We start from the raw sequence: 19,860 nt of genomic DNA on the forward strand, positions 1-19,860 counted from the left end.
TGACAGTGACATGAAAGTTTCCTTTAAACAACGGCAGGGGTTCATAAGTACGTTCGTGAAGATTGTTGCTGAATCTGGTGTTTTAATCACATGGAGCCTGACTGCGTTTACAAGTAAGTTAAAATACATTGAACAATCAGGAATTGCAAAAAATGCCGACAGGTATGTCTGTTTGTTTTCCCAACATATTTCTCTCCCAGCAATGCAGTTTTGAATACTCTTTAGATGACAGTATGGAGAAAAACGTTTGACAAAAATGACAACTTTAACGTATTCTTTGTCATGCGGAGTCAAAACGTTGGTTAAAGGCACAACATGGGTTGCATCCGCGAAATGCCACAAGCACAACCTGTTTGACTAAGCTTTAAGTTCACGGGGCGTAAATCGTCCTGAAGCCTACAAGGGCTATGTTTTTCTTGCTACAATCCCTCAGCGAAATACCTAGGATGATGAGACAAATAGCCTGGGATCGTCGTGAAGTTTTCCCTTAGAGCTGTGCAAACCAATTATCCCTCGTTTCTGTTGAAATGCCCAACACATCCGTGCAGTCTGATCATAAGATGCACGGGACGGACTACAGGCGCAGCTACCGGCACGTTAAGTCATTCTGAATACTTGCCCTCTTCCATCAATCATACATGGAACATATAAAGGAAGGTGTGGGTAGTTTTCACTGTATGTTACGACCAGTCCCAAAGGTCATTTCGAAAGAATCAACAGTTACTCTTTTTCGTACGTTTCATTTTCTTTAGCGATTCACTCGTATACCATTCAACACCATGTTTTGTATAACAACCAGTGGTGTCTGTTTCAACAGATAATAAAAAGGTCGTTCTCTTTTGTTGATATTGCATAATATTAAATAGTAAGACCAATTATATATTGACATTGCAAACATCAGAATTACTTGCGACAGTAGTATATACTTGGACCGGATTCGCAACTGTTATGACTGGGTGCTCTCACTCGGTTAAAAAATTACCTTGGTCTGTCCTGCGGGAGGCTGTGTTTAACCTAACTTTGCGAAGTGCGTTGAAATTCAGCGCAACATTGAACATTAGAATTGAACAGTTGATAAGTACATGTAACTCTCTCATCCCCAAGCAACCCTAAGATACACATAGGTGATACAGACACGTGTGCACAATTTAACAAGAACAGATTTTATGAATAGAGGCAACAAAGCGGAACAAACACACGCAAAGGCAACTCAACTGTCCACTCAAAACAGGGCAGGTATGCCGCAAGCCACAATAAGGCGCATATTTTTTACCTGCATCGAACATGCTGCTTTATATTTGTTTTTTGTTTTGTTTTGTGGATTTATGTATTTTGTATTCTCCTCAAATAATCCAAATGGTACTAATTCCCCTTGTCTCAACTCCTTTCTGTCAATGCAAACAAGTCTTTGATTGATTACATAAGGGTTATAATTGATCTTTAAGACAGTGATTTGATGGCTCATAGTCAGCAATGTTTATCTCTTTTTGTACGGATTTCATGGAGCCTTGGAATCCACAACCGAGGAATAGGCGTGCGTGAAGGTTTCCAAATAAAGCCAAGAACAGAGAGTTGATGTGTGGTTTCGGCAGAATTTTTCCTCAGTTAACATACGGTTCTTATATTTTGCATTATGTACTCTTGATATTTATACCAGGCTTATACCATTATTTATACCAAGTTTATACCATGTTTTATTCCAAGTTTATAAAACTATTTATACCAAGATTTTATCACACAATGCATGTATTAATGATTGATGGTTATGTTATTGATTGTGATCATCTGAATATTTGATTGTGACACAACCAAGACAATTACATACAAGGTTTATCTTATAACAATGCGTCACGTAGTTCAGCGATACGTTCTTCTATGTTTAAAATAATAGTCAAAACTATGTTCCTGCACATTTGCTACGTTACCCTTCAGTCTTTGATTGCATTGGTCGTCAAACAAACATGGCATTTACCAACGTGCCAAACAACACGTTTAATGCAGTGTGTGGATTTAATAGTTGACAGTTTCCCCAGCAGCATGCCCCGTAACAACACAATGTTTTTTTGCAAGTGACATACTTGCACAGTAAATTAAAATTCTTTGAAATAACATTTGGGAACCATCCATATCCTGCACTGGCGTTACTGTCAAACGTAATGTCATGTTTACATTGTCCTGTTGTTCATGCAAAAATGTGGATAAAACTCCATTAAAAACGAAGGAAAACAAATGCAGTCGTATGCGAAGAAGTCCACATACTGTGTGTAGCTATTACCCGTTGCTCCACGCCGATACATCACGTATACGGAACGTGTATTTCATATTGTTTCCATGAATCTCTTTCCAAGCCTATGTTGTAAACACGTTTCGCCATTACCTGTCAGATGCAACCTTAAATATATTTATAAAATCGAGAATGTATTTATACAACCGACTACTATAGTTTGCTTGAGTGGCATACCAGAACTTGGTGTATAGAGATGACAAAACCTTATGGATGCTCCACTTCTTATTGTGACAATGGCAAAATACAGAAGTTGATCATCTATAAAGTTTTTTGTCATCTCCATCCAACTACTAACTAACACAGTTACCATAGGAATTAAATGTGTTACCAAATGCAACATTAGTAAAGCCTGTTTCATGCAACATACATGCACTTAAATAACACCTTGAAGTGTCTCCGAAATGTTTTCTACCAACAAATTGTGAGTTTTCTCGAATATTGGAAACCAAGAATTAATCTGACCCCATGCGCAGTTTGTGCCGTCGATATTTAACGTCTAGTGTACTGTAATGTTAATATCAATACATTGAGAGTCTCCTTTTTCAGTTCGGCACATACAGGAATAATATAGTATTTGTGTGTCGATACCACGCTATTCATGCTATTCATCGTTTAAAAGGGATAATCAACTATCCCATTTTATGTAAATAATTACTTGAGCTATTAGAATCACCTTAGAGGACTATATTAATCATGCATGCATGCATCATCAGGGTGAATTGTTTAGATGAAATGGCAACCTTTCGTTGCAAGTACATAGCATTGTGTACCGGTAAATATCTGGTTTAGAATTTGTCTTCAGCAACCCATGCTTGTCATAAGAGGCGACTAACGGCATCGGGTGGTCATGCTGGCTGACTTGGTTGGCATAATTGCGTAGATCGGCTCATGCTATTGATCACTTCATAGTCTGATCCAGACTCGATTATTTATAGACCACCGCCATATAGCTGGAATATTGCTGAGCGCGACCTTAAACAACAAACAAAACAAACAGGACATTGTGTGTCTATTGTGTTTGAGTGGTTTTTCATTTGTAAAAATGGAACATCCTGAAGATGACCACAACAACAAAATGGATGCTCTGGACAAGAAAAGGTGGGTATACAAACTCCATCATTTTGTGTCAACATTACATTGTAGTGTCGATGTCAGGCACGGTGGCGTGAGTTCGGTTCAATGAAACAAAAACGCCTTCCGAAAACATGCCCTAAAACGCTAGATCCAGCAATCCCAAAGGGATGAAGGACCATGTAGGTGTGGGCTAATCACTCTCCAAAATATAATCATTCTACAGTGATCCTATCCCAGAGTCACCTTACTGCCAGAACACTCCCCAGTTGAAGGATGAAAACACCCTCAAGGACAAAAGCACTCATCATATACCTTCAGCATACTGTATTGGCGAAAGCCTTACAATAATATAGATACTTATCCAAACCTTAAAGCTGACTTGTCCAATTGAATAAAGTGTCCTTACTTGAAAGCTGTATATAAATTAATCCACGATAAATAAACAATGAAAGTTTAATCTGATGGTACGCTTGTCAAAAAACCCTTTCCACATCCATCCGAGTAAGAAACTTTTGTTAACTTTTGGATTTGGTTACATAAAATTATATATCATTAAATCAAACTGGAAATTACCTTTAACGCTGTGGCTAGTTCACTTGTTTACTCGCAGTTAGTTTGAAAATTAACACAAATATGAAATAATGAAAACATGATTCGTCAAATTCTGCTCACACCCCCCACCATATACACACTCAGTACAATGGTTAAACCCATATTGAAAAAAAATCTTATTCTTTCTTATTTTATCCTGAGAAGGGGAAGGGTTTAATCCCAGATACCTGGGAGAATTTCACTTACAGTAGGCAGTCTTTGGATCAGGTTGCTCCAGAGTGATTCTATCCGACAGACATTTAGGGGAAGTGATTTAATCAAGCTACACCGGCGTCAGAATGATTCCCGCAACATGTCGCTGGCAAGTGATAATTTTCTAGATACACAAAGTAGGCGTCTTTGACGCGGGATAAAGGACACTTCGTCCTTCTCTAACACACGTGAAAGTTTGAATTTGAGGCTTAAATTTCTCTTTGAGTAGAGAAGGCTCGAGGTGAAAAACCTGAAGAGTAAATATCAAAGGAGGTGGCATTGGCGCATCCCATGGCAAGGACAGTCAACGCAAAATGATAATAAACACAAAGAACTTAATTAAGCACCCCTGTATTTTTGCATAGTTTTTCAACACGTAAATAAAACTTCTCGTTGTGAACACAATTGAAAACATCAGTTTTTCTGACCCGTATCATCGGTTGACTCGTAAAAAACGACAAAATGATTGGAATCCATGTTGATTTTATGATGACCATTGCTCATTAAAAAAACAACAACACTGATTTTCATACAAAACTATGTCTGTACAAGTATGGCCCTGGAATGTTTAATGTTGGATTTATTGGTGAATGTGAACATTCAAAATGTCATTTTGCATGTTTTACACGATTCAAGGTCAATACCGAATGTAACCTCCAGGTGACTGTATGACAGCCTGCACTCTCCTCCTCATACCCCCTGTCAGCCCCCTGATCCTCTGAAGAGACATTCTACGCCATTCCTCGTGTAAAGGAGCTTCCAATTGGGCGAGGTTCTGCACACAACGACCAATCATGTCCCAGATATGCCCCAAAGGGTTAAGTTCATGCTGTTGATCACTGGGTTATCTGGTCCAGATTCGATTATTTACAGACCGCCGCCATACAGCTGGAATATTAGTGAGGGCAGGATAAATAACAAACCAAACCAAATGGTTAAGATCGGGGCTCATTCAACCATGAGCTATGTCAGGGGTGTTTAACTAACTTCTTTGTGTATATTCATTTTTCTCTACGAATATAACTTAGCTATGATCTTTGGTCGTTGGTGATGTGTGTTTTTTCGGGAATAATTACGCATTTTACTCAAAGAAAAAATATAGACATCTTTGTTTCCCGGGTGATATTTTTCTTGGTAGGTATAGAACCCATGGTATTTAAGAGAGTTGCTTGCACATGTTAACAAGTGTTACGATTTTACTGTTGTAAGGATTATTCAGTCAGTTGTTTCATGTTAGTTGTAAAGTCAAATGAAATCATTGTATGAGATGAACAAAATCGTACTTTACTTCCATCAGCAATGTGTACATTAACACGAGCATGATCGACCCCTTCTGACCTACGGGGCAGTTACGGTGTTACGTTACTGTTACGTTGATGTGCAATATTGGTCTTGTAACATGTTATTTGCGGGATTACACTTTCTCAATAAAGTATAGATTCTAATACCTTTGTTGGGCTGAGTCCCATCCGGGATTCGAACTCACACCCTCTTTGTGTGCTGGCGTTAAGGCCCCTGACTCTGGGGGTTTGGGTTCGAATCCCGGATGGGACTCAACCCAACAAAAGTACTAGAATCTGTACTTTACTAAGAAAGTGTAATCCCAAATATAACATACGTTACATTTGACCACTTTCCAAATGGCATTGTGTATTCATTATTGGTCTTCATTTGCTCTTATACACATACAGAAAGAACATCATGTCTATCGTGTCCTTTCTCAAAATATACTGTTTAAAGTTTGATAATGATACGCAGATCTTTCATTCCTACTGAAGATACACCTGACACATTAGAATAGTTCTTGAGTACCAAGGATAGAAAGAAAGGTGTAGAGACAAGTCTAGAATGTGTTCAGTTGGGTCTGGGATGACTTATCATATGTCACACTGTCAATTTCTCAAACCAACACAAATTGTTTATCACTTTTTAAAATTATCAGTGAAACTGTCTATAGTGGAATGTGGGTCCCCAACGCAGTCCGGAAGTTACACTGGCATTATACATGCACGCAAACTAGTCACGCCTATAATACGAAAACAATACATGCGAGAATTTTGTCTGAGAAAAGTGTATCTTCACTACCGACAGGTGTATCAAATTTGACACGGACGAACGTGACTACTGTTTGATTGCCGTAATGCATCTGTGATGGTATTTGGAGGATTGAAATCCGCCCCTATTAAGGGACAAGCCTCTGTGTCAGAACCTCTAGTAAGGTCATGATGTTTAATATCACAAGACAATAATTCTTTATTTTTCTGATTCATTTCATCACTCTCTGTCTGTCTGTCTGTCTGTCTGTCTGTCTGTCTGTCTCTATCTCACCCTCTCTCTCTCTCTCTCTCTCTCTCTCTCTCTCTCTCTCTCTCTCTCTCTCTCTCTCTCTCTCTCTCTCTCTCTCTCTCTCTCTCTCTCTCTCTCTCTCTCTCTCTCTCTCTCTCTCTCTCTCAGCCTTGCAGTGTCACGTCACTTTTCTTTTTTAACCACCTCTGTGCCCCTGGAAAATATTGTTGTATGAACTATGACGTCGATCTGGTTCGTTTCCAAATTGATTGCAATTACCTTTCAGTAGCGTGTCAAAGCGTTCTGTAGCACTGGTTGAGTTGACATTAAGCAGACCAAAGGTTGTATTTACCCTGACCCCCATGGACTCGAGTGACCCATAGCGCACCTTTGTCAAATGTACATAGCACCGCTAGTAGGACTTCGCTCCTATACAGGACACCGTATGAACAGTTCAGGTAGCTGGAGACGCGAGGGTATCTGACGTCTTCAAAGGCAATGGCGACACATGGCAGGTGCCATCTTGTATATGTGCATCGATATGACACTTTGATGACTTTTGGGATCATTTGAACAGAATTGAATATCTTTCTTGCATATCTGTGTTGAAATATATGAAGGTTATACTTGTCATTTGTCGTGCAGAATAACCACATGTGCCGTATTTATGTTGTATTTCTTGATACAGACTTGTTGAATAGCATGGAATATTATGATAGAGTTTCACTGTGAACACAAATTCGTGTTTGTATACAAAGGCATCACGCTTCTATAGCTGCTCTGACATGCGCTGCTCAATAACAAGACCCGCAAGCAGTGAACATGCTGGACACGCTTTCAATTCAAAGTGATAACTGGAAATTAAAGCAGAATTGAATTTATTAAAATCTTCAGTCTTTAAACTGTCAAATAAGCATTTGACTATTTATCATTATACATAAATCAAGGAAGTTTGAATATTTGTTAAAGGTATATGTTTTGTTGTTTCACATTACATTTGCTATCATTAATGATCAATTATGAAACAGCATCAATGCTCGTGTTGTTGTTTACTCTGTCTCTCTTTGTCTGTCTCACTCTCTCTCTCTCTCTCTCTCTCTCTCTCTCTCTCTCTCTCTCACTATCTCTCTCTCTGATACTATACGGTCTTCTGAACGATTTTACCCTAATAAAGTGATATGAAACTACGCCACAGTGTAACGATCAGCTGATAATATAATTGTTTACTTGCAGAAGACTATTTTCGGCCATTGCACTACCACTACACAACCAAGTTCCCGTAGTATATCCATGTTGCGTGTCACTTGATTGTGTGATGTTCCTTAGTGCTAACAGACACCCAGCGAGTTTTAGGTTCGGGCACCGTGGTTTCCTTCATGTTCTCTCATCCAGTTTAATGTAAACTTAACACGTTTGTGAACCACCTTTTCGCAATCACCTCGTGTCATTGCTATTAAATAGTGATTAATGGACACATGCTCACGATATAGTTAGATTCATAGAATGGACTGCTTTTTTTTAACGAGATTTTATGATTTCAGAAGGGTTTTGTCACTTTTAGCTATTATAAAGATCGCCCACGACAAGTTTACAAGTATACAAGTATAAGATTGTTTAACCTTCTGAGATGACCTAGTAACACCCCTATCCCCAAGCCCACGTTTTCTGCTGGTCGCCAGCATCCGATGACACTGTCCAATGATGAAGCTATTGTTTGGGATTCCGAGACTTAATCACACAAGTACGTGCAATATGACCTCTGACATCAGGCCATCCTGCTACTGGGTAGTGTAAATGACATATTACGTAAACTCATCTAGCACAGGAATGTTTAAACCACCGGAAGCCACTCCAATATGCATCTCATTATCATCGGTCACACTGTCTATATATTGAGAAACCGGGTTACCTCTTTCATTCTAAGTCACAACACACCACATTCAGGATGATGGTCACAGTATTGCTTGCCGTTTTAGGGGTCTGGAGCTGTGGTGTTGTCAATGGTCAGGATGTGAATATAACGGCATACAAAGCAAGAACCTTCAGCTTAATTGCTCTGCCAAAGGTGTTTGGAGATACTTCAACAGAGGCTGCATATGATGCTACGCTTGAGTTCTATAAAGGTGAGACAAAATTATCCAAGAACTTAGATTGACGCTTCACAATTCAGAGATGTCTTTGTCGATTAAGGTCTGAATAACGTCAATGCTCGAACGTTTCGTTTAGGCCATAAGGACTGTTTCTAGTCTAGTTAAAATATTCGCTTGTTTCTAGTCTCATGGTTAAAGTTTTCGCTTCTATCTAATTTCATGGTTAAAGTTTTCGCTTCTTTCTTGACTCATGGTTAACGAGTTCGCTCCTCAGACCGAAGACCGTGTTCGAGAATCACATGGCAAAAGTGTGGAGTTTGTTGTGGTGTCCTAGTGATTTTGTTGGAATATTGCTCAAGTGGTGTAACAGTTTACCTAGTCTCACTCTGTGTAGACCATATGATTGTTGTGGATATTAATTACTGAGAAATAACGGTGCATTTGATAAGCTATTGACCTGACAAATCAGGGAATTATAACATTTCTTTTCGGTACGCACGTCAGTAACTGTAAATATGAAACAAATGTCTGTTTCGACAATTACATATATATGTTTTATATGCACAAACAACATCGCCCTAAATTTGCTGTTAACATGTGTTTACATTCAGGAAAGAATAAATGGACATTGCTTATAAGAAATCTTTTCATTTCCATCTTGTTAGTTTTGTCACTTTTATTTATATGGCTGTGTCAGTCAGTCGGAAATGTAAATACGATTCTTCAAAAAAACCAAATCAGTCTATAAACATGTTCTTCCAAAAAATAGCAAATACCTTACTTCAACCAGAAGATTATTAAAAATCAATGTCGACGACAAATGATTTTGTATTTATTCTAACGACAATGGACGACTTAAAATGTCAAAATAAATTCTGTATATATTAAACTTGCATCTGTCAGAAGAAATGACTTTGACATTGAAAACATATCTTCAAAAAACCTGAACTAATATGGTGTTGCACTAGTTGATAAAGGGTTGAAAATGATGCATGAAATGTGTGCTATATATTCACACTCCGTAGATCGAAAGGAACGACGGTGCTCTTTATTAACGACTAATGCAACAGAGTGTACTATATAGCAATCGTTTATTAACGACTAATGCAACATAGTGTACGATATATCAATTGTTTATCAACGACTAATGCAACAGAGTGTACGATATATCAATCGTTTATCAACGACTAATGCAACAGAGTGTACTATGTATCAATCGTTTATCAACGACTAATGCAACAGAGTGTACTATGTATCAATCGTTTATCAACGACTAATGCAACAGAGTGTACTATATATCAATCGTTTATCAACGACTAATGCAACAGAGTGTACTATGTGTCAATCGTTTATCAACGACTAATGCAACAGAGTGTACGATATATCAATCGTTTATCAACGACTAATGCAACAGAGTGTACTATGTGTCAATCGTTTATCAACGACTAATGCAACAGAGTGTACTATATATCAATCGTTTATCAACGACTAATGCAACAGAGTGTACTATATATCAATCGTTTATCAACGACTAATGCAACAGAGTGTACTATATAGCAATCGTTTATTAACGACTAATGCAACATAGTGTACGATATATCAATTGTTTATCAACGACTAATGCAACAGAGTGTACTATGTGTCAATCGTTTATCAACGACTAATGCAATATAGTATACCTTGTGTCAACCTTTCATTAATGACTAATGCAATATAGTATACCTTGTGTCAACCTTTCATTAATGACTAATGCAATATAGTATACCTTGTGTCAACCTTTCATTAACGACTAGTGCAACAGAGTAACGTTTAATGAACGATTGACTCGTCGAGACGGGAACTCAGGTTCGATCCCCAGAATTCATAAAGTGGAAATCTATTTGGAGTTGTCTGTCTGATATTGGTCGAACTTTGTCGAAGTGATCTAAGTATCTTTAGTTTGCTGTGAGGAGTAGCTTCCCTTAGCGATACAAGATCAGTTGAACGTAGGTTCGAAAATCAAAATGAAAATTGTTGCAAGCATATACACCTTCTGTCGCTTCAGATTTTTTCTTCCACAATGAGCTTACATGTGTTTAACTGAAATATTGTTTTATGCAGACACCCATTCACTCGCCAAACTACCAACTCACTCATTCAACCCTAACACACTCACTCACTCACTTTCACTCACTCACTCACGTCTATTTCAGCTGGCTGCGTGGAATGTGTCGGCCGCCACAGCACGACTTACGCCCACCCCAACGCTTGCAACATGTTCATCCAATGTGTCAGCTTCCCCAACCTCGTCTTCATCTACGGCCACACCTGTGGACTTGGCCAAGTGTATGACGAGTCACAGAGCATCTGTGTGAACCAGTACAACATGGACGCCTGCAGCAGAGTGGGACGTATGTATATCTACCAACTACTTAAAGAAATACGAGGAAATACATTCTGTGAGGGGCTAGGTGTATGATGAAAACATGATTTGTCAGTTAAAAGAATATCCAATTTGACTATCCCCAGAAACAAATGCCGTTTGGTCTACAGGGAAACACAACTGTAAACTACATGTATATGAACGGATCACTGAAAATCAATGACGACACCAGGTGTCGAGTTTACAGTACGTCCACGACTGCATTATTTAATCCTCCTATGGAACATGAGGCGGTGTGGTAGCCGAATGGTTAAAGCGTCAGCTCGTCACGCTGACGACAGGTTCGATTCCCCACATGTGTACAATGTGTGAAGTCCATTTCCGGTGTCCCCTACCGTGATATTGCTGGAATATTGCTTAAAGCGGCGTAAAACCATACTTACTCACTTCTACGGACCAACACACTAATGACGTTGATATTTTTTTTATAAAGGTCGGCTATCAAAGAACAGGCCACTATATCGCACGTATGATTGTGTGAACCGTACATGTTGTGTGAACCGAACACAACACATGTGGCATTAAAGGAAGAAAATGGATATATTTTCGTACACGTGAAGCGCTTCCTTCAACCAATTTTGTTCTTTCTCTCAAAAGTGATCATTTTTCACTTATTTCCCCCGTTTTAGCAAAGTTAAACGTTTTATACTCTCAGATATGTTATCACTCACAAATAAATCCACGACGTCTACAACAGTTTACACGTACGAGGCGACTAACGGGATCGGGTGGTCAGGCTTGCTGGCTTGGTTAACACATGGCCTAGGTTCCAAATTGCGCAGATCGATGCTCATGCTGTTGAACACTGGATTGTCTGGTCCAGACTCGATTATTTACAGACCGACGCCATAAAGATGGATATTGCTTTGTGCAGCGTAAAACTAAACTCACAGTTTACACCCGTTGTACTCCAGGCTGTAAGGTGACCCGGCAACTTATTTCAATAGAGAAAAAAACTTACACCCAATGGTCAGGCTCGTTGTCTTGGTGCATTGGGCGTAATCCAACCCCAATCGCGTTGCTTGATGCTCATGACATCAATTACTGGTTTGTCTCCTCCGATTGCTTACAGGACGCAGAAAAAGAGTTGAAATATATCTGAGTGTGGCGCTAAACAAGGAGCAAGCCTTCTTTGGTTTGCTTATGGTGTTTTGGGTGTTTTGGTTTAACATCCCACCTCAAGCTATATGACGGCGGTCTTTAAATAATTAAATCCGGATCAGTGATTGACATCATGAGCGTCGAACTACGCAAACAGCATTAATGTGTATGTTATGTGTACATTCCAGATCCCTGTGACCTTGAACAGAGGATACCAATGGATACCGTGAGTTGCGGCCCCTACCAGGTCTGTGAGAACGGTCTGTACGAGACGAGGTACTGTTCAACCGGCCTTGGATTCAACCTCATGACTGGGGTGTGCGACATCCAGTGCCCCCCTGTACAAGACCAAGAAGTGTGTAAGAACGATTCCATATTACTTTAAAAATGCGTGACACCACTACGTATTCAGGAAGCAATGTTTATAGTTTGTCATGTGAATACCAGGTTTGTTTGAAAGGTTAGAAATATCTGGAATTAAAATATACCCTCCTTTATTGACTGGAACAAATATGACTTCAATCTGAGAGCATTATTATACATATTAACACGACGCCATCAAAAGTCACTATTACTTGTCCAATCTAAGTTATCAGCAGGTTTTCATGTCACTGCCACGGGACAAAAACCTTGCTTATCAACTAGAAGGAGCCGAGCCGATTGTATTCTATATCATGTTATATGTGTTATTAGATATGAATCATTGGATATTTGTGAGTACCATTAAACGTGTTTCTAGCATTATTTCACTGATACTCAAACTCTTTCCACTATGATAGGAAAACTCTCATAAAAGCAGAGTCGCCTAAATGAAATATACATTAAAAGGTTAGTGTAATGACAATTCCTTGAAACTAAAAGAGACAAAACCGTTTTCACAAGAAATCTCGATTGTAAGAATTTCGACTATTATGAACATGTATTTATGAATCATTATCAAGTTGTGACGGTACTAGGTGTTCGGGAAAAGGTGAGCACATCCTGCCCGGTGGGAATCGTCTTATACAAATGCAAAATTCTCCTTAAAAAATCAAGGCAAAATAGAGAATTACATCTGACATAAATTTTGTCAAGCCCAACTCAATGTCCAACCAATACCAACTGACTCACTGACACAGTTTACACGTTCATTTCCACAGTGAATGAGACATGCTCTGCTGTGGAAGACAACAGGTACTATCAGTCTTTTAAATGGGTGAAAATCACAAGGGGTGGAGTTGACGTGATCCAACCCGAGAACACAACCGTACCCTGCGCAGCTTCCCTTCGTCATCAGGACCCAACAAAGTGTGGATGTGACTTCTACAATGTAACCAATGGTAAGTATCCTATCCTCTCCGCATCACTGGACAGTAACGAAACAGGGCAGAACTAACACTTACAGTTACATGTGTATATATTTTTTAACAAACTTCAGATTCCCAAAGTTCAATATCCCTGGTAGTGTATTAACTTTCTTCATAGTTGTTGCAATGGGTGTGTGTGTGTGTGTGTGTGTGTGTGTGTGTGTGTGTGTGTGTGTGTGTGTGTGTGTGTGTGTGTGTGTGTGTGTGTGTGTGTGTGTGTGTGTGTGTGTGTGTGTGTGTGTGTGTGTGTGTGTGTGTGTGTGTGTGTGTGTGTGTGTGTGTGTGTGTGTTGGGCGCACAGTTAAGGTTTCATTCGTCTCACCAAAAGCTTAAGTTCGAATTCAAACAAGAGAACAGTGTGTACATTATCCAACGATTTTCGCCAAAGGCGACCAATATGCATTGAGTCATTGCAACGCTTGATTTGGGTGTCATTGAGCTCTGACTACCTGTTTCGTTGATGCTGATGCTGATGTCAGCTTCCGGTTTACGAGACTTATTGAACCCATTAAACTGAAATAGTGCTGTAATTCACGCCGAAGGTACTTGTATAAGCAGTGTATGTCATTGTTGGAAAAATTACAAAAAGAAATTAAACTACCACGTTGCCAACTCTCTCACAACCTGATGTTGCTGCTTCAGTATGCCAGAACATAACATCAGTGCACCTCTCTTCATCCGACAACTCCTGGACACTTGCACTGAACAAGGCCGCCATCGGCGTCTCCAGCTCCATCCAAGGAAACGGCACTGTTGCCAACAGCAGCAGCGACTTTCCCGACTCAGCCTACTTTATGGGTCGTCGTACCTTCGCTGCCCCTGGTATCACCGGAAATGACCTTGGTCTCAGATTCACCTTCAGTTTTAACTTCCTGTATATCCCGGATCCAAACAACGTCCAAAGCAACTCCCAAGTATACGCTCTGGCCGATAACAGCATTTGTGACATCGAGCCAACCTACGGGTGTAAGCTGAGTATGACCAGTCCGGCCAGAGGGAGCGTCATCTGCTACGTCAAACCCAAGAACCATACTGAGCTTCACGCTCAAGGACAAGTAGATGACGTGGTATGTAACGATTATTTCCCAGAAAAAAACAGTGGCGCCACAGGGGCCGAGACAGCATTTTCGGAAAGGGGGGCTGCACAGTTCATTTTCACTCGTTTTCACGAGAGTTTAACAGGTCGCTTAATAGCTTTCAGGACAAAAGGGGGTTGCGTACTCCTGCACCTATACTTCCAATCAAAAGTCTAGACGCACTAGTGTAAACATAGCCACGTACGTACTTCAGGCAAAATATTCCATACTGTTTAAAGGTATTGTTTATACATGAACTGATTGTGAACTATTGTAAAACAAATTCGTAACGTTGAAAAGATTATTGTCACGAGTTCCATAAATGATAAAAATCAGTGAAAATTGGTGAATTCTTAACAAGACTTTACACCAAAACCCAAATTTGATGCATGACCCTCGTGCAGTTCATCTGCATAAGGTTTGCAGTTGAATCCCCCAAGTTAGTGGCGAAATCAATCTTCGATGTAACCATATATATATATATACATAACATATAGTGAGTGGGAAGTATATTTAACCGTACTATGCCAATATGCCAATTTGTAACGACTTTGTACAATCCATGTCGACAGTCTGTGTTAGAAGTTTGTCTCAAAGAAGCTTTGTGTTCTGTCCAAGGATCTGTCCGGAAGGGTCAGTGTGTACTTCGCCAAGGACGATGACAAGGGTCTTCTGAGAGTAAATGACAATACAAGGCCGGAGCAGGTTGTGCCCATTGATTTCCCCCCAGGTAAGCCATAGGCGGAGAAAGATTTTGTGTGCATAAATGAGCACAAATACCTAGACCTTGGATTTGTTTTATATGCAGTTCATATGCATAGCATACACTGTATAGAGTTATCGATAAACCAACCCAGTTCACTTAGCATGATCGCCAAGCACAATCTAATTTCCATACGCTCCACCATTGGCTAACCTTTACTCTACGTATAAGTCACAAAATATCAAGAATAACCATTTATGGCATTTATTGAAATATTCAAACCTTGAACTTCTCAAGCATTCATAATATTCATAATGAGTTCCTAAAATTATGTTGGAAATTTCTTTACATAAAGCTTTACTTCAAATGAGACGTTAGAAACTTCGGTTCAATCATGACATTAAATGGTAAAGACTGTATTAACTACTATATTACCGTATCGGAAAGGTCATACATAAATGATGTAAGATAAGGCTCCCATAACATCCCTGGTAGGAAATCGTAAGGGTAAGATTCACTGTCGGCTAACAATACTCATTTCCAGTGCTCTATACACATTGTAGATACTCACAGGGGAAGATTATACAAGTTGATATCGACTATGTGTTATAATATTGTAGAGAAACATTAAATAGAGACAAAACTACTGAGAGACAATCTTGAAACTGATTTTTTGGTATTACTCTGTATAGAGCACAGGAGTGACACATTTGAATATCTGGAACGCTGGCTTTCTGTTTCAGGTGTCCGGGCTGCGGGCAATTCATGTCCTCTGAGTATCGCTGCTGGTACAAATAAGACTTATTTCTCCGGCTACATGGATGATGTGAGTGAAGTGCTATATTCGTGACGATCAAAGAAAGTATAATAATATATTGTTTTAGAATTAAATACAATATCGTTCAGGGGAAGTCAGAAAGGTTGAACAAAACTGGAACCTAACTTTAGAGATAAAAAACCCATTTGCAACGTCGCAATAGGACAGTATGGTATGAGGTCCGATAAACAAGGCGCGATGATGTTGACGAGACAATGTCGACTTGAGATGTCACGTTGGCAATCTCTGGCGACGTCGGAATTGGCAAAGTTTGCTGTTTTCATATACGATCAAGTTAAAGGTGTTTAGAGAACACATCAGAACACGGATCCACTGAATTGATCAGATAGTCCGTCTCATTCCTGCATTGGCCTGAAATCATATGGTTCAGGCGCGGAGGGAGGAAGGGAGGGTCATACCCGTCAACGTCAGTTCACCTCTCAACAACTCCACCCGACGTCGAATGTACTATTTGCATGTGGATTACACGAATGCTATTATTATCTATATTATATGTATCCATCCATCCATACATCCATCCATAAACCCACCCACCCACTCATACATCCATCCTCCCATCATCCATCCATCCATCCGCCCATCCGCCCATCCATCCATCCAACCATCAGTGGCTGGCATTACTGCATACACACATACACAGACACACATTCATGTCTCCCTGCCGACCGTCGAAGGATAAATTTTTTACCAACAATGAATTACTAAGATTTCTATTTGACAGATTATAACTTTAATCCATTTCTCTCTTCCAGATGTACTTGATCAAGCTCTGTAACCCTTTCCTGTAAGAGGGTAATCCGCTTGCAACAATCATCGCCTGATACAACCAGCCGTTCCGGCGGCACATGGCGCACAATGGCGACAACTGGCCATTCCATTGTTGACAGACAACAATCTGTTGTTATTGCGTCACAATCTTAGATGTATCTACAGGCAATCGTGTGACACAGCTGTGTTATCGTTCTTCATGTTATAGATCACTGTAAACATTTGAAATCTGAATTAATAAACACCTGCATGTGTTTATCTGGAATCGTTGTCTTTCCCACTCTTCGTACACTGGCTACAGAAGATGGTTAGGGGCAACTCATCTGATTTGATCGATGCATAACGAACAAGCACAACAGGAGTTTATCGAGGGTAACATACAGAAAAGTGAGTGAATGAGTATAGCTTTACGACGCATCTTACTAGTATTCCAGCTGGAGACACCACTTATGGGCTTCACACGTTCCACCAATGTGGGGAATCGAACCCGGGTCGTACGCTTGTTCCCAGGATATATGTATTCTGATTGGAGAGAGATATCTCTGCTATATTCAAACCATGCCGCAATATACAGTACAACCAGAAATTATTGAGAATTTAAAGATTGTAATTTTTTTTTTTTTTTCACTCATTACTCACGTATTAAATGTGAATATTAGCAGAACATAACTCCAGATTCAGAGACAGGTGAACAGTTAGTATTTTGTCAAGTCACCATGGGCAGCAATGCAGGCTTCAATGCGGCGGGGCATACTACTGATCAAAGAAGTTAGAAAGTCGTGGTCCATGCTGTCCCAATATCGGATCACCTCTTCTTTCATTTCAGCAATATTTGTCAGATTTTTCTTATTGACACTTTCCTTCATAAGTCCCCAAACATTTTCTATTGGATTTAGGTCAGGGCTATAGCTTGGCCAATCTAATAATGTCATATTTTGGGTCCGAAACCAGGCCTGTGAATGCGTTGAACGATGTTTTGGATCGTTGTCCTGCTGGAATATCAAAACAATTCCATAGAACACGTGAGCAGATGGAAGTAAATGTCCCTCGAGAATATCTGTATACCGCTCACTGTTTTATATTCCCTTCAAATACACGTTGCCCCTTACACAGATATCCCACCCCACACGTTAAATTTCGGACTGTACTTTAGGCGCTGATACAAAGGTTTTTCAGTTTGTTTGGTCCAGAATTTCAGTGTATTAGGGAACAGCCACACAGAACTTTCATCTGGGAAAATCACATTGCATAGTTAAAATTTCTATGCTGTAAGCACCAGTTCAACCTTCGCTCCTTTTGTTCAGGTTTCATGATCGGTGATGAAATTCCTCGACTTTTCTGCCAACCCATTGCATGCAGCTCAGTTCTAATTTTCTCCTTACAGACAGCCACAGTTCCTCTATCAATCATATCCAGCCTTACGTTTTCTAAACTCCTTCGTTTGTTTTAGAAACAAGAATACCAAGCCGCCTCCTGTCACCGACAGTCAATTTTCTGGGCCTACCTGCGCCTCCCTGGTGCTCAATGCCATATTCATTTCCAATATTTTTTGAAAACACGATAAACAGTGGACAAATGGATGCCTGTTCTACTTGAAATCACTTTAGCTGATCTGATGTCCTTGTTATAATACTCTAAAATCAACTTCCTCTTCTCTAAATCATCCATACTGAGTATCACTGAAAATGTCGTCTGCTAGCAAGTAAACAAAGGGGGATAACTCTTCACAAACTAATGAAAAAGGATTAACGGAGTTGTCTCTCTTGAATGAAACCAAGCACTTGAGCTGGTCTAGGTTGTTTATACTAGAAATCCAATTAAACATATTCCTAAAATTCTCAATAATTTCTGGTCATACTATATAACCATAATACACACATTTAAGACGGCAACATCATACAAATCCGCTACCATTGTCAATTAGTCTAAAATATATTTTCACATTATCTATGCAAAATCGGAACCCCGAATGTGATCTATTTGTTTTCTGCTTTTAAAGGTAAATAGTATTCGAATCATGCTGCCATCAGCAAAATTATGCGCAATTACAATCATTCAGAATATACAATTTAAAAATATCAAAGTCCTGTCATCTTAGGAGTAGATGCTGTTTGACATCAATATTCCAGATGAATTGGTATACATAGGCTACATGAGATGAACAGATTCTGGTACGTGCGAATGGTTGATAGAATGAGCACCTATGCACGCCGTCGGGTTCAGATTAAACAAAAGCCATCAGCGTGTTATGACCACGTTATGACCACTGGATCCTTATTTCTTGCCCCAATAAAGATCCAGGAACATGACAGGCCTGAATCGTAACGATCCGTGTTACAACTGGTCTTCAGTAACCAATGCTTGTCGTGAGAGGCGACTAACTGGATCAAGTCTCGCTGACTTGGCTGACACAGGTCACATATTGGCATTTACGACATAGTTTTTAGCGAAACGTTCACACAACAGGTAGCGAGCGCAATTTTTAGGTTGAGGCATGGCTGACATCTTCGCCTCGTACAGGCGGAACGACCTGGGGAATGGCGTTTCAAGTATAAGGATAAGCCGGATTTCTTGCATCGATGTTGTAAGATTCCATGTCATCCCAGACATGTTTGCTTTTTGTGAAAGAATCTTGCAGGAGAGGGAAACATTAATACGAGCTACTGCTGTGAAACTTTGGCATCATGTGCCAGACAACGCAATTTTTGTCTTCACTGACGTAATTGTTCTGCCGCCACAACTCGTCTGCTGTCAGGACGCCTTGCATGGATGACGTTGTTGGAATGTCCTGATTCCTCATTGCCAGGGACGGTGCGGACTGCTGAATCTCCAGACAGAAACGTTTGTCAAAGATGTATGGTTCAAATGTCTTGTCGGGGTTATTACGGGTGGGTAGCCTCCGTGGCAGCCTTTGACGAAGTTGTTCTGTTGTTAACGTCACATGCTATTCCCGTAGACGTTAAAGTCAAGTGTCACGCTGCGACGTCCCTCAGTCAAGATGCCCATGGTGTATCATCGTGGCAGGCGAATCACGACAGAAACAACCATAATCGCCTTTTTTTGGT

The 19,860-nt window shown here is 39.9% G+C and overlaps 1 protein-coding gene across 1 annotated transcript; it reads left to right on the forward strand.

The window, feature by feature from the left end:
- Positions 1-8,384: 8,384 nt before the first annotated feature.
- On the forward strand, positions 8,385-17,051 carry LOC124266501. Its single transcript, XM_046701298.1, has 8 exons — positions 8,385-8,574; positions 10,734-10,931; positions 12,253-12,423; positions 13,204-13,383; positions 14,053-14,477; positions 15,105-15,216; positions 15,933-16,015; positions 16,780-17,051. Exons 1-8 carry the CDS (start codon positions 8,397-8,399, stop codon positions 16,813-16,815), a joined length of 1,383 nt encoding a protein of 460 aa, XP_046557254.1. The 5' UTR covers positions 8,385-8,396; the 3' UTR covers positions 16,816-17,051.
- The last annotated feature ends 2,809 nt before the right edge of the window (positions 17,052-19,860 follow it).

Source organism: Haliotis rubra, unplaced genomic scaffold (genome assembly GCF_003918875.1).
Source record: "Haliotis rubra isolate DU_JTF1 unplaced genomic scaffold, ASM391887v1 Scf126, whole genome shotgun sequence".
NCBI lineage: Eukaryota > Metazoa > Mollusca > Gastropoda > Lepetellida > Haliotidae > Haliotis > Haliotis rubra.

Excerpts from the sequence above, each read along its gene's own strand:
- LOC124266501 (XM_046701298.1), top strand. The coding sequence starts at position 8,397 with ATGATGGTCACAGTATTGCTTGCCGTTTTAGGGGTCTGGAGCTGTGGT. Across the intron at positions 15,217-15,932 it reads GCCCATTGATTTCCCCCCAG|GTGTCCGGGCTGCGGGCAAT; the intron begins GTAAGCCATAGG and ends TTTCTGTTTCAG. Across the intron at positions 16,016-16,779 it reads TCTCCGGCTACATGGATGAT|ATGTACTTGATCAAGCTCTG; the intron begins GTGAGTGAAGTG and ends TCTCTCTTCCAG.